Here is a 16139-nt window from a genome sequence, read left to right as displayed (position 1 = left end):
AGGGCAATGTGTTGAGCTGCATTCAATGCACTGGCAAAGTAGCTCACACTTGTATTCTATTGGACCATTTTACATAGTGGCAACTCAGGCTCCATTTGGCCTACTCCTGTTGCTACAGCAAACAGGGTTAATACTGCCGATGAGGGGAGGACACCACCCATCAATCTGGTATCAATCTGACACCCCTATCGCCAGAGGTGGAAGGTTAGTGTACTGACCCACAGTGCCAACATAGTTCTCCTTAGTACGCAGAACTTCAAATCCATCCACTCTGAGTTATGACTGTGTTCAGTGCTCTCTAAGAAGCAATGCCAAGCATGGTCTGGTACATCCGCCTACCACGTCTAGTAGGCTCATTCGATTGGGTAGTGACCTGGTACAGAATGGAAAGATTTTTGCATAAACAGACACATGGGAACACCACCACCTGGAAGTTCCCCTCCAAGCCAGACAACATCCTGACTTGGAAATATATCGCTGTTCCTTCACTGTCGCTGGGTCTAAATCCTGGAACTCCCTCCCTAACAGCACTGTGTGTGTACCTACACCACAGAGACTGCAGGTGTTCAAGAAGGTAGCTCAGCACCACCTTCTCAAGGGCAATTAGCGATGGGCAATAAATGCTGGCCTAGCCAGCAATGCCCACATTCCATAAATGAATAAAAAAAACTCAGTCACACCATGGTGGGGGGAGGTGGGGGTGGGGGGGGGGTGTGGTGCTGCAGTAGCACTTGCATTAAGGCTTCATTTTGTTCCTTCCCAGGTTTTGTGTTCAAGTATTTGGAGTGGGGACTTGACCTTCCAACACAGAGGTTAGAGTGCTACCACTGAACCACTGCAAATGGCTGTATTTTTTTTAAGAATTATTTAAAATTCTTGTTTGTTGGCTGTAAAAGTATTGGAGGCTGAAAAAGGCTGTTTGACTGACAGAAAGAAATGATCTAATTAGGTAGTGAAGAATCCATTCCACTTTCCAATTAGGCATGGAGAGTTGGGGCATCATGATGGACATATCAGGAGACCAATGGCAGATAGGGCCATTGGAGGGAGGCGGTCACATGATAACTCCAGGAATATATCCAAACTAGAGTTGGCAACCGTGCCAATAATAGCATCTTACCCTGGGTAATAGGCACAGATAACAACCTCCATCCACTCTCCATTCTGAAAACAAGTGTGTTTCCCACATCCGACCTTGCTGGAGGTAGCCCAGACAAGCTGTAAAATAAATACAACGACATCAGGGCTCTCTCCATCTCCTCCTTTAACTTTACTTTCACCTGCTGAACCCTAGAAAGCCAGCTGTAATTAGGACTGAGTAACCCTTGGAGGCAGCGCACAGGGCAAAGAGCATAGAGCACAGGCCAAAAGGCATGACACAGGACAAAGGGCAAAACATAGGGCAGAGAATAGCACAAGGCAGAAGGGCACATCACACAATGTTAGTTGTATATTAATTGTGTTTGATTGTATGCAGGTGATGGGCATGAAAGGGAATTCACTCGAGCCCTATACATAGACACACTAAAATTGTGCCTGTTGTATTAGGAGGTGTATGCTTGCAATGCATATCTCCGTAAATAAATATAAAAATGCATAAATATTGGCTCCAGGTCCACTTTTCACCAACCTGCTTTCTAGAATAGAGCATAGGACAGGATAGGACACAGAGTCAGTCATAAGGCAGGACAGGACATAGCACAGGATGGTGATTAGCACACAACAGGACATAGTGGTACATAAGAGCGCAAACAGCACAAAATAAGTTAGGCGACACTGCATGTGCCAGTCAGTGTGAAAAGACGCAGGTATTTCAAAAATTCGCCAATTAACTTAAGGTGGATAGTACAGATGGACGGTCTTGAGTTCTGCTGTAAATGGAGGCAGTTTGCTCAGTTTGTGGGCACCAACCTGAGTATAATGGTGGCAGGAAGCGTTGTATTTGCACTGACCCGTGTGGTAGTGATAGTTCTGAGCCTCCCGGAACCACACGTCAATGACGTCAGTGACAGACATTGTCCCGTCCGGCGAGGAGTGATAATTCCAGCCAATCTCCTCCTCCTCTTCCCTCTGAGCCCTCTGGTCCTGGTGCTTCCTGTGGCAGCTCCCTGCCCTCAGCTGTGCCAGTCGGGCGAGCTTCTCACTCCATTCCTGCAGGGGGAAAACAGCCGAGGATAAGAGAACATTTACACTGTCCAGACAACTAGTGCTTTCCCATGTTCACGGCTTCCATCTTTCAGATGAGGTATTAAAAACAGGGCCCTGTCTGTCCTGTCAGATAATCCCACTGCACTATTTCAAAGGTCAGAGGGGTTTACCCTGTTTTCCTGGATCAATATTTATCCCTCAGCCAATATCCCGAAAACAGGTTCTCTGCTCATTATCACATTGCTGTTTGTGGGAGCTTGCTGTGTGCAAATTGGCTGCTGCATAGAACCATAGAAAAGTTACAGCACAGAAGGAGGCAATTTGGCCCATCTTGTCCATGCCAGCCCAGGATACCCAGGTGCCCTTTCTAATCCCACCTTCCTGCATCCCTGCAGCTTACAGCGCTTAAGGTGCAGATCCAGTTACTTTTTAAAAGAGTTTAGAGATTTTGCCTCTACCACCAACTTGGGCAGTGAATCCCAGACACCCAATACCCTCTGCATAAAATAGTTCTTTCTCATGTCCCCCCTACACCTTCTGCCATTTATCTTGAATCTATGTCCCCTATGTTCTCCATCAAGGGAAACAATTTTATCCTGTCCACTCTATCTATTCCCCTCATAATTTTGTACACCTCAATCAAGTCACCTCTCAGCCTTCTTTGTTCTAAGAAAAATAACCCCAACCTATCCAATCTCTCCTCGTAGCTACCTTTTCTAACCCCGGCAACATTCTTGTAAACCTCCTCTGCACTCTCTCCTTACATCCTTCCTGTAATGTGGTGACCAGAAATGCACATAATACTCCAGTTGTGGCCTCATCAGTGTTTTATACAATTCCAACATTATATCCTTACTTTTATATTCTATACCTCTGCCAATGAAGGAGAGCATTCCATATGCCTTCTTTACAACCTTGTCTACTTGAACTGCTGCCTTCAAGGACCTGTGTACTTGTACGCCAAGCTCTCTCACTTCATCTACCCCACATCCTATATTCCTATTTGACTTCCCTAAATGTATGTCCTCACACTTCTCTATGTTAAAATCCATCTGCCACTTTACTGCCCACTCCACCAACCCATCTATATCATTTTGGAGATTATGGCTATCCTCTACACTATCCACTACTTGGCCAATCTTTGTGTCATCTGCAAATTTTCCAATCATGCCCCCCACGTTCGCGTCCAAATTGTTAATATATAACACAAACAGCAAGGGTCCCAACACTGAGCCCTGTGGAACACCACTTGAGACAACTTTCCATTCGCAAGGGCATCCATCGACCATTACCCTTTACAAAAACAGAATTACCTGGAAAAACTCAGCAGGTCTGGCAGCATCGGCGGAGAAGAAAAGAGTTGACGTTTCGAGTCCTCATGACCCTTCGACAGAACTTGAGTTCGAGTCCAGGAAAGAGCTGAAATATAAGCTGGTTTAAGGTGTGTGTGTGGGGGGCGGAGAGATAGAGAGACAGAGAGGTGGAGGGGGTTGGTGTGGTTGTAGGGACAAACAAACAGTGATAGAAGCAGATCATCAAAAGATGTCAACGACAATAGTACAATAGAACACATAGGTGTTAAAGTTAAAGTTGGTGATATTATCTAAACGAATGTGCTAATTAAGAATGGATGGTAGGGCACTCAAGGTATAGCTCTAGTGGGTTTTTTTTTAATAATGGAAATAGGTGGGAAAAGGAAAATCTTTATAATTTATTGGAAAAAAAAAGAAGGGGGAAACAGAAAGGGGGTGGGGATGGGGGAGGGAGCTCATGACCTAAAGTTGTTGAATTCAATATTCAGTCCGGAAGGCTGTAAAGTGCCTAGTCGGAAGATGAGGTGTTGTTCCTCCAGTTTGCGTTGGGCTTCACTGGAACAATGCAGCAAGCCAAGGACAGACATGTGGGCAAGAGAGCAGGGTGGAGTGTTAAAATGGCAAGCGACAGGGAGGTTTGGGTCATTCTTGCGGACAGACCGCAGGTGTTCTGCAAAGCGGTCGCACAGCTTACGTTTGGTCTCTCCAATGTAGAGGAGACCACATTGGGAGCAACGAATGCAGTAGACTGAGTTGGGGGAAATGCAAGTGAAATGCTGCTTCACTTGAAAGGAGTGTTTGGGTCCTTGGACGGTGAGGAGAGAGGAAGTGAAGGGGCAGGTGTTGCATCTTTTGCTTGGGCATGGGGTTGTGCCATAGGAGGGGGTTGAGGAGTAGGGGGTGATGGAGGAGTGGACCAGGGTGTCCCGGAGGGAGCGATCCCTACGGAATGCCGATAAGGGGGGTGAAGGGAAGATGTGTTTGGTGGTGGCATCATGCTGGAGTTGGCGGAAATGGCGGAGGATGATCCTTTGAATGCGGAGGCTGGTGGGGTGATAAGTGAGGACAAGGGGGACCCTATCATGTTTCTGGGAGGGAGGAGGAGTGAGGGCGGATGCGCGGGAGATGGGCCGGACATGGTCGAGGGCCCTGTCAACGACCGTGGGTGGAAAACCTCGGTTAAGGAAGAAGGAGGACATGTCAGAGGAACTGTTTTTGAATGTAGCATCATCGGAACAGATGCGACGGAGGCGAAGGAACTGAGAGAATGGGATGGAGTCCTTACAGGAAGTGGGGTGTGAGGAGCTGTAGTCGAGATAGCTGTGGGAGTCGGTGGGTTTGTAATGGATATTGGTGGACAGTCTATCACCAGAGATTGAGACAGAGAGGTCAAGGAAGGGAAGGGAAGTGTCAGAGATGGACCACGTGAAGATGATGGAGGGGTGGAGATTGGAAGCAAAATTAATAAATTTTTCCAAGTCCTGACGAGAGCATGAAGCGGCACCGAAATAATCATCGATGTACCGGAGAAAGAGTTGTGGAAGGGGGCCGGAGTAGGACTGCAACAAGGAATGTTCCACATACCCCATAAAGAGACAGGCATAGCTGGGGCCCATGCGGGTACCCATAGCCACACCTTTTATTTGGAGGAAGTGAGAGGAGTTGAAGGAGAAATTGTTCAGCATGAGAACAAGTTCAGCCAGACGGAGGAGAGTAGTGGTGGACGGGGATTGTTCGGGCCTCTGTTCGAGGAAGAAGCTAAGGGCCCTCAGACCATCCTGGTGGGGGATGGAGGTGTAGAGGGATTGGACATCCATGGTGAAGAGGAAGCGGTAGGGGCCAGGGAACTGGAAATTGTTGATGTGACGTAAGGTGTCAGAGGAATCACGGATGTAGGTGGGAAGGGACTGGACAAGGGGAGAGAGAAGGGAGTCAAGATAACGAGAAATGAGTTCTGTGGGGCAGGAGCAAGCTGAGACGATCGGTCTACCGGGGCAGTTCTGTTTGTGGATTTTGGGTAGGAGATAGAAGCGGGCCGTCCGAGGTTGGGCGACTATCAGGTTGGAAGCTGTGGGAGGGAGATCCCCAGAGGAGATGAGGTCAGTGACAGTCCTGGAAACAGTGGCTTGATGTTCAGTGGTGGGGTCATGGTCCAGGGAGAGGTAGGAGGAAGTGTCTGCGAGTTGACGCTCAGCCTCCGCGAGGTAGAGGTCAGTGCGCCAGACAACAACAGCACCACCCTTGTCAGCGGGTTTGATGACAATGTCAGGGTTGGACCTGAGAGAATGGAGTGCAGTAAGTTCAGAGAGAGACAGGTTAGAATGGGTGAGAGGAGCAGAGAAATTGAGACCATTACCCTTTGTTTCCTGTTACAAAGCCAACCTTTTATCCAGTTTGCCACATTACCCTGAATCCCATGGGCTTTTACTTTCCTGACCAATCTGCCATGTGGGACCTTGTCAAACCCTTGCTAAAATCCATGTACACAACATCCACTGCACTACCTTCATCAACCCCTCTTGTCACTTCCTCAAAGAATTCAATCAAATTTGTGAGCCAAGACCTTCCTTTAACAAATCCATGCTGACCATCCCTGACTAGTCCATGCCTTTCCACATGACAGTTAATCCTATCTCTCGGGATTGATTCTACTCATTTGCTCACCACTGATGTAAGACTAACTGGCCTATAACTGTTTGGCATTTCCTTTGATCCCTTTTTAAACAATGTTTAAAAACTATGTTTGCATTTCTCCACTCCTCCGGTACCTCCCCTGTATCTAGTGAAGATTGGAAAATCATCCTCAGAGCATCTGCTATCTCCTCCCTGACTTCTTTCAGCAGCCTCGGAAACAATCCATCTGGCTCTGGTAACTTATCAACTTTCAAGGATTTCAACCCTTCGAGTGCTTCCTCTCTCTTTATGACTATCCCATCCAATATCTCGCAGTGTTCCTCCTGGATTGCTATATCTACATCCTCCCTTTCCTTTGCAAATATGGAGACAAAATATTCATTCAAAACCCTTCCCACAGCCTCTGCATCTACACACAAGTTTTCATTTTCATCTCTGATAGGGCCCACTTTTTCCTTAACTAACCTTTTAGCATTAATGTATTGGTAAAACATCTTTGGGTTACCTTTAACTTTACTTGCTAATCATTTTTCATGCCCTCTCTTTGATTTCCTTATTTCCTTTTTTACTTCGTCCCTGCACTTCCTATATTCGTCTAGGCTGTCTGCAGTGCTTAGTTCTTTGTGCCTATCATATGCTTTCTTTTTCTGTTTGATCTTCCCCTGTATTCCTCTCGATAACCGGCGGGGGGGGGGGTCTAGATTTGGCAGTACCGCTCTTATTTTTGTAGGGGATATGTCTACTTTGTACAATTAGGATCTCGCTTTTTAGTGCTTCCCACTGGTTTTTCACTGTTTTATCCTTCAGCATTTTCTACATTGCAACAGTGACTACATTTCAAAAGTATTTCAGGACACGCTGAGGCTGTGAAAGGTGCTATACAAATGCAAGCTTTTCCTTTCCCGCCAAACTATGTCAATATCAGGACTGCGGCACCTCAGGGGAAGCAGACCCATGACTGCTTAGATGCTCCTTAATTAAATTCCGAGTTTTAATATTGCGTGGAAGAGCCACTTTTAAATCATTCTAAGGTATCCTGTTTATTCCTGAAATATTGGCCTAGATTTAGTGGACCAGTGCTCACCTTTATTATGCTAACTTTTTACAGGCATTTGAGTGGTAACTCGAGGTATTTAGGGATCTTTTTCGACAAACAGCACAGTTCTTCAACCCATCAGACTGAAGACACGCAGGCCCCAAAGAAGGGAGAAGGTAGCTTGGGAGGCCATGGGAAAGCATGGCTGCTCCTCCAAGCCCACAAGTAGTGCTGTAAAGGCACCTGCCCTCGCCCCAACGCTGTCCTCACCTGCCTTCAGCAGCCAGGTTTCCTGAGGCCTGAAAAGCCCAGCTATCTAGGATTAAACCTAGAAGACTGGTTTGTAGCCTCATTAAAATGGTTAAATGCCCAACCCACCCCTTGGGAGCAGGTTCGCTGCTCACGCTTTGTCCACTTCTCATGAACCAAGAAGTAGGCAGGGTCTAGAATCAGAGCACAGTGACTGCGGAGGAGCCTATTTAGCCTGTCGTGACTCTCTGTAAGAGCCACTGAGCTAGTCCCACTCCCCATCTTTCCCTGAGGTCCTGTAATGTCCTCCTTTCCAGATAATTATTCAATTCCCTTCTGAAAGCCATGACTGAATCAACCTCGACCACACTCTCAGGCAGTGCATTCCAGATCCTAACCACTCACTGCGGAGAGAGGATTCTCCTCATATTGCCTCTGTTTCATTTTTGCTAATCTCCCAATATCAGTGTCCTCTGGTCCTCAATCTTTCCACCAATGGGACCAATTTCTCCTATCCACTCAACCAGATCCCTCATGATTTTGAATGCCTCTATCAAGTCTCCTCTCAACCTTCTCTCCTCTAAGAAGAACACCCCCCAGCTTTGCCATTCTAACCACGTAACTGAAGTCTCTCATCCCCAGAGCCAGTCTCATAATTCTTTTCTGCACTCTTTTCAGTGCCTTCGCATCCATCCTAAAGTGTGGGGTTCAGAATTGGACACAGAACTCCAGGGGAGGCAGTGGCATAGTCATAATGTCACTGGGCTGGTATTCCAGAGACCAGGGCAATGCTCTGGGGACCCAGGTTCAAACCCCATCACACCAATAAAAATCTGGAGTTAAAACCATTGTCATAAAAATCCATCTGGTTCATTAAAATCTGCTGTCCTTACCTGGTCTATGTGACTCCAGGCCTACAGCAATGTGGTTGATTCTTAAATGCCCTCTGAACAAGAGCAATTAGGGCTGGACGAGACATGATGCCTACATCCCATGAACAAATAAAGCTGAGGCCAAACTAATGCTCTCTATATGTTCATCACAACTTCCTTGCTTATGTTTTTTTTTAATTCTTTTAAGTCAGCATTTATTGCCCTTCCCTAATTGCCCTTGAGAAGGTGGTGGTGGCTGCCTTCTTGAACTGCTGCAGTGTATGTGGTGCAGGTACACCTGAAGTGCTGTTAGGGAGGAAGTTCCAGGATTTTGACCCTGATAGTAAAGGAATTGTAATATAGTTCCAAGTCAGGATGGCGAATGGCTTGGACAGGAACTTCCAGGTGGTGGTGTTCCCAACTATCTACTGCCCTTGTCCTTCTATGTGGTAGAGGTCACAGGTTTGGAAGGTGCTGTTGAAGGAGCCTTGGTGAGTTGCTTCAGTGCATCTCGTAGGTGGTGCACACTGCTGTCGTGGTGCACACTGCTGTCACTGTGCGTCGTTAGTGGAGGGAGTAAATGTTTAAGGTGGTGGATGGGGTGCCAATCAAGTGGGCTGCTTTGTCCTGGATGATGTCAAACTTCTTGAGAGTTGTTGGAGCTGCATTCATCCAGGCAAGTAGAGAGTATTCAATCACACTCCTGACTCTTGCCTTGTAGATGGTGGGCAGGCTTCAGGGAGTCAGGAGGTGAGTTATTCACCTCGAATTCCTAGTCTCTGACCTGCTCTTGTAGCCATGGTATTTATATAGCTGGTCCAGTTCAGTTTCTGCTCAATAGTAATCCCTAGGATGCTGATAGTGGGGGATTCAGCAATGCTAATGCCATTGAATGTCAAAGACAGATGATTAGATTCTGTCTTGTTGGAAGACCTCTATTTACAAAGCTCAGGATCCTTATTAACCACTTCCTTAATCTGCCCTGCCACCATAACAATTTGTGCACGCAAACTCTGTGAGAAATCACGGGCGAATAAGCATTTAAAATCTTAACAGATTTATTGATTATTATAGGAATAGCTCTCTCTCTCCCTCTTATGAAGAAAGCTTCCTGGATTGACAAGCCCAGGAAACCACAGGTTGTTATCTGTGCCAATGACAAGGACATGTCTCCAGCAGAGGACCTGAAACAAGATCTTCCTAGCCCAATCGGGGGCGGGGGGGGGGCGGGGGGGGGGGGGGGGGGTGTGTGTGTGTGTGTGTGTGTGTGTGTGTGCGTGTGTGTGTGACCAATATGCAACCCAACTGTCTGAGTAAAAGTTAAATAGGGTGTCCTAGCAAGCAATGAGCCACAAGCTGACTTCATAGGCTTCCAACAGAAACCAGAGGGGCTACCTGGAATATCTGTCCCTTGATAATGGAAAATTGAATAATTGGTTCACATAAGAGTCCCTACTCACCCCCTCAAAATAAGGTATATTAACTGGCCCTTAAAAGCAAAAAATCGCTCCGAACAAGAAAGAGCTTCTCAACGTATGCTAGTGCTGACTCCGGCTTAACAACTTGGTTAACTCAAGAAGACTCCGGACATAAGAAAGCTTTTCAGAGTGATCCAAGCTGGCTTTGCCTAACATTTTGGCTAGCTCAAGAAGTCTGAAAACAGAAGGGAATTCCACGTCCAGCTACGGAGATCAGGTCATCCATCAGTTTTTCTGATCCGGGACCAGTAAACTGTTATGCCATAAGATCAGCATCCCCTGGCTGCTTCCCCTATATGTTCGTCCAATCTGGGACCAGTAAAGCACTCTCGCCTGTTATCGGTTGCATGTCTTTTCTGCCTATTTAGCTTATGTATCATACCTAAACTGTTGCTTCTTAATAAACTTCTTTAAAATCACCAATCATTGAATGACTATGACCCTCTTTTTGGGTATCTGCCAGACAAAAATCTTACACTGGTGTCAGAAGTAGGATAATAAGGCTTAAGAAGCAACATTCTTAGTTAGGCACAAATGGAGAAGTTCCTAAACAAAGCCAGGAGTATACAATGGTATTAGCCTATTACAGGGAAAGGCTGATAGCCAATGTAGAAAGCAAGCACGCCAGGGAGCGAGATATATTCTGGGGGTTGCCAATGAGTGTGGCAGGGATTACTAGTGTATCCTTGATAGGCTTTCTAAGGAGAGTCAGAAAGGCAAACTTGAGTTGCAGAAGGTCCGGAATAAGTTGGCCTATGGCGCATGCCTCAAAGCTGAATAAAAAAACACAGACTTAAAGGAACTGGTAGCTACATTGCAAAAGGAAAGTAATGGTTGGCAAGAGGCCATTTCTGTCCTGGACAATTGTTGGGACCAGGAGGTACATGACAGAATCTGTCACAAATGGAAAAACCTGGAGCAAACACTGGAACAAAACATTGTCAAGTTAGAAGATTCAAGGGTGAGGTGGTTGGGGTGGGGGGGGGGGGGGGGGGGGGGGGGGGTGGTTTGAGGGAGTTAGTTCAGCAACAAACTATCACCTCCCCTGGGGCAGGACCACGTCCTGTGTTTAGCTGAAATCTAACAGCTTCAGGCATAAATCAGCCAGCAGGGGGCAGCAGTGGCGACTGTCTCAAAAACCAGGGCAGGTAACTCCAGCCCTTGCTGGGGCTACATAGTCGAGAATGCTCCGGCTCTCCTACGTGGTGAGGGAATGTCAGTGCGTGGGGGTCACCCGTGGCAGGGCCGCAGGACAGACCAAGGCCGAGACTGAAGGCAGAGGTGAAAAGCCACCTTTGTCCACTAGGGACAGAAGAGGCCACCACCAAGACCTCACACAGACCCCTTTCCCCAGGTGAGGTTACAGCTCTGAAAGAGGAGCTGGGGATGACAGTGGATATGAACAGCACCCTTCCTCACACCAAAATAAGGATTGGAACATAAAATTAGGGATGTTTTTGCTACAGTTGTACAGTTGGTGAGACCACATCTAGAGTATCTGTGTACAGTTTTGGTCTCCTTATTTAAGAAAGGATATAAAAGCGTTAGAAGCAGTTCAGAAAAGGTTCACTCGTCTGCTACCTAGGATGGAGGTGGCGGGGGGGGCGGTTTACCTTGTATGAGGAAAGGTTGGACAGGCTGGGCCTGCATCCATTGGAGTTTAGAAGAATGAGAGGTGACCTTACCGAAACATATCAGATCCTGAAGGGACTTGACAGGGTGAATGCTGAGAGGATGTTTCCCTTTGTGGGACAATATCGTTGAGAGTGCTCTGGTTCCCATTTAAGATGGAGACGAGGAGAATGTCTTTCTCTCAGAGCATTGTGAGTCTTTGAAACTCTCTTTCCGAGGCAGCAGTGGGGGCAGGGTCAATTCATATTTTTAAGGGAGAGGTAGACAGATGCTGGACTAGCAAGAGAGCCAAGGGATATCGGGGGTAGGCAGGAATGTGCAGTTGAGGCCACAATCAGATCAGCCACGATCTTATTGAATGGCAGAGCAGGTTCGAGGGGCTGAATAGCCTACTCCCGCTCCTAATTCATATGTTTGTATGCTCACACTTGGAGTTAGAGCAAAAGGATCTTAAACAGGTTCTCCTAGCTGCACCCTCCCTAGAGTTAAGATGAAAAATCGACCAAGACGTATTGATTTAAGGCTGGCTCAGGGAGGGAGATGCTGACCTAAGGAGGGCCCTACGGGAAGAGACTATTAACTTGCACCAAATTCTAGTGAACATCAATCTGGCCCCTGCTGAAAGCACCAGTGGATTCGCTTAAAAGCTCAATGGTTGTTACTGGTGCATGAAGGAGGGTGAGGATCACCATTTTGACTCTCTGAGCTTCAGGAAACTCTTTCTGAAAGGCCTCCAGCCATCAGGCTGTAGCATTTGGGGTGTTGAAAACACTACGACAATGCCCTGGAATGAGCTGCTCCCCCATTCCGGTATGATCTGAGAACAGGTCCATGGTAACTTCCCTGGAGTGCCGGCTTGGCTAAGGCTAAGGCAGCTACCCACTGAGGGCCCATTGCATAACCAGGAATCTGGAGCCATCCAAGAACACGGTGCCGAGAAGGGGTGTCCTGGTGAACTGTTTTAATTGTAACCTCGTGGGCCAGAATGCCCGCGACAGCCACAATAGATGTATTGCGGAGGCTGACAGTAACCACGAGCCCTGCTTTCCCCTGAGGTCTGATCGTGTTAAGCAGTGACTGAAGAGGATGGAGACAGTGACAGAGGTCATGTGAATTAGTGACAGAGTCTGGCCAGTCGCTATGGTGCATCTAGTAACTCTAGGTCCAACTTCATCCATCAGTTTGTCCAATCTAAGACCAGTAAGCCATTCTCATCTGTTATGGACTGCATGCCTTTCCTGCCTCTTTAGCCGATGTATCATATCTAACCTGCTGCTTCTTAATAAGCTGCTTTAAAATCACCTATGAATTTGATCCCCCCCCCACCCCTCTTTTTGGTAATTCCGGACCAAAATCTTATATACCCCCCAGGGGTATGTATGCTGCTCCTGCACCCCCTTTAGAACTGTATCCTTTATCTTATATTGGCTCCCCTTGTCCTTCCTACCAAATGTATCGTTTCACACTTCTCTCCATTATAGCTCATCTGTCACCTATCTGCCCATTCCACCAGCCGGTCAATGCTCTTGGAGTCTCTATCTATCCTCCTCGCAGTTCACAATACTTCCGATTTCTGTGTCACCGACAAACTTTGAAATTGTGCCTTGCACACTGAAGTCTAGGTCGTTAATATATAATCAGGAAAAGGAGTGGTCCTAATACTGACTTCTGGGGAACCCCAATATATACCTTCCTCCAGCCTGAAAATCAAACGGTCACCACAATTCTCAGTTTCCTGCCACTCATTCAAATTTGTAGCCATGCTGCCACTGCCCCTTTTAAAATTCTTTAAAAATTTTAACTGAAATAAATTTTTAAACTTTACAACTCCCCTGACTCCAATTCACCCATTTTTGCAGGTTAGAATGACCCCCCATAGAGTTTGGACCACGAAGTATAAATCAGAATTTTTCACTTAATGTAAATTCACGTACATAAAGCAAAGCAGAGAGGCAAAGGGAAATAAAAGTGAGAGCGAGATAACAGTGACGGAAAGAAAAAGTAAATGGTAATGACTTTGACTTTTATTTTGGTCAGAACACAATGCTCGTCGGACCCAGACAAGCGTAAAATGACAAGTGTTGATGTCGGGAAAGTGTCTCAACGTCATCGCGAATTTACGCGATATTTCGGTCGGTGGGCACACCCGGTCATAGGCCAACAATTAGAAGGCCCATGGAGGCCATTAAAGTTACAACTGAAAGACATGTTTCGCTGTCCGTCCAACCTTACAGTCAGCGGGCAGGCGAAAAGGCCGAGCGGCCTTCACGTTATTTAGGAAACCTCCATCCACGGGCGGGACGAGGCTTCCAATAGCAAGTAAAACAAAATAAAAATGTTAACATTTCATTAATAACATGTCCCTGCTCAGGTGAGAGTGTCACATGAGCGGGGACATGTTTTATAACATTTTAAAAATCTTTATTTTTAATTTTTCATACCTTCATCTCCCTGAGGCAGCTCTGTACCTCAGGGAGCTTTTCCAGCCCGCACCTGCACGCAGGAACAAACTTGCACTCTTGCCCTCCACACCCACCCCCCCCAACCCGTTTCACGGTGAGTGGGCTTAACGGGCCCGCCAGTGTGAAATCGCAGTCCAGCCCCGATCACGGGCAGCTTCCCAGCTGCCCCCGCCCGGCGAGGGCAAAATTCTACTCTTTATTTTTTTTAAATCTCCAATAGTAATTTGATTCCGAAGGAATGAGACTCCACACCTTTAAAATTAAATTTTCAGGGCCAGAGCAACTGTTTGGTAGTAATTAAGTCTTATCACTCTGCTCAAAATTCAGCTATACCTGGATGCAGAGCCCTTATTTTTTCTGCCATGTTCAGTGGTATACAATGGATAAGCACTGTAATTGCAGGCCCCTCATGTATGTGAATGCATATTGGTGAGGCACAAATGTGCTGAAGCTTGTGGAGAAGCAGAGCCAATCGGACAGCAACATCATTATTTCCACATTTAGCTGCACACAAACGACAGCGCAAGTTGCTGTCCAATTTACTCCATAATAATGGTGAATGCTGATAGCATCTCTCATATTTCTATTTTTTTCCCCAAAAAAATATACTTTATTCATAAAATTTGTAAAAGTGTATTAGAATAAGTCTTCACTTAAAGTTGTGTTGTGTTCCTGAAAGTCGTGACTTTAAGCGCAACGACTTTAAGTGAACCGTTGCTTCCCACAGGAATCGATGTAAAAGCTGGAGTTAGGCTCCTTCGGACATTTCTCGCCCAGAGGATAAAAACAATGTACAAGTTGAAATACTGTCCAATATGTGTGCAGCACTGTGTATTCCTGGCTGAAACAACTTACAAAATAAAATACATCACTAAATATAAAAGAAATACAATATACGAATTAAATTATTTTTTAAAAATTACAGTACTCACCTTAGTACACGGTACTTTTAGATTGACCAGGCTCCATCTAGTGGCAGAAGGTGATCAGAAGGTGAGCATCTGCCTGCACTGACCAACTCTGACCACTAGATGGAGGGCATAGTGCAAGTTCAGGAGCGAAGCCAGGAGCAGGAGCCAGTGGTGAACAGACCCCAAGGACTCAGGTAAGAACAGAGGTGTGCGGCGGGGTGGGGGTGCAGGGGCAATTAAGGCCAGGAGAAGCAGGGTCAGGAGTTGGCAAGTGGGGAGAGGCAAGGCCTAAAGCAGGAGGAAGAGGGACTGAGGGTGAGGGCAGAAGCACTGTGGGAACGTCCAAGAGAGGAGGAAGTCTGTGGCAAACAACATTAAAGTGAAACTGGAACGTTAAACGATATACTGACACTACTTTATTAACAATGTTAAAGTGAAACAGTGTTAAGTGAGTCTATGTTAAGCAAGGACATACTGTACTAAGCATTTTGATTGATTACTACAGAAAGTGCAATAAAATTCAACTTTTCTCCATGCAGCATCTTACACTCTCAAATGCCTCAATACAATTCCAATATTCTCAATAGTTACAATACGCATTCCATGCAACAGGTACCTCCAACAGACACACACAAAAAAGCCAGAAACAGCACTTTGTTTTGGAAGCTGTTGGGGTTCAGCTGGTTTTGAAGATAGCTGCCAGGCAGAAGCAGCCAAGAAGGGGACAGATAGCCAGTTCCAATCTAAGGAAAAGACCCAAAAATCCAGCAGGGTGGGACAAGAGTAAGTTCCAAGCAGATCTTCTAGTCAAAGGAAGGACAGGAACCCAGAGAAGGTCCTGCTAAAGTAAAGCTAAGAGTGAGAGAAAGGCTCCAAGTTTCAGATTTAAAGAGACAAAAGCTGCAGAAAGCAGTTTTAAAGCGAAAACAGCTTGTAAGAGGCCAGAAGGTCCAAAGAGACAACTGAAGGTCTGTAACTCTTTGCTATGGGCATGTAAAGCAGCGGTGTACTGTTGACAGCTGAGTCAGTGAGAGAGAGTGCGTGGAAGAGAGCCTGAATGCATGTGGTGACCCAGGGAAAGGGAACATTGGAAGGAGAGTTCAAAACCCTGGAGGTGAACCCTTGTGGAAGGTACCTGAGAGAAAGTGTTGGTTTGGGAGAAGATTCAAAGGTGAAGTCTTAGAGAGTGGAGATTGGAAACCGCGGAGTGCAGTGAGACCGGTTGGCTCACAGTGTGATAAGCATCTAGTGGTAGTTGAGGAGAGATCCATAGCATCTGGCTGAGGTGGCATCTGTCACTTGGTTTCAGAGTGTGGTGAGTCTGACCACAGGTTGTCATAGGTTTACATGGAATGTGTACTTACTGTGGACATTAAAGTATAAGATAGCTTTTGTAACTTGTAT

At 46.4% G+C, this 16139-nt stretch overlaps 1 protein-coding gene across 1 annotated transcript in view; it reads right to left on the bottom strand.

Moving 5' to 3' along the window:
• The window catches only part of LOC121292291 (C-type lectin domain family 18 member A-like), a 69874-nt gene that overhangs the window by 11978 nt on the left and 41757 nt on the right, over nt 1-16139 (bottom strand). Inside the window, exons 3-4 of the mRNA XM_041214140.1 lie at nt 1912-2151; nt 1121-1218 (exon numbers count right to left, since the gene is read on the bottom strand). Coding sequence (XP_041070074.1) covers nt 1121-1218; nt 1912-2151 — 338 coding nt within the window. The remainder of the gene's footprint in view (nt 1-1120; nt 1219-1911; nt 2152-16139) is intronic.

This window comes from Carcharodon carcharias, chromosome 20 (assembly GCF_017639515.1).
Source record: "Carcharodon carcharias isolate sCarCar2 chromosome 20, sCarCar2.pri, whole genome shotgun sequence".
In the NCBI taxonomy this organism is placed as follows: domain Eukaryota; kingdom Metazoa; phylum Chordata; class Chondrichthyes; order Lamniformes; family Lamnidae; genus Carcharodon; species Carcharodon carcharias.
The sequence above is the reverse complement of the archived record's forward strand: the minus strand, read 5'-3'. Positions and strand labels throughout refer to the sequence as shown.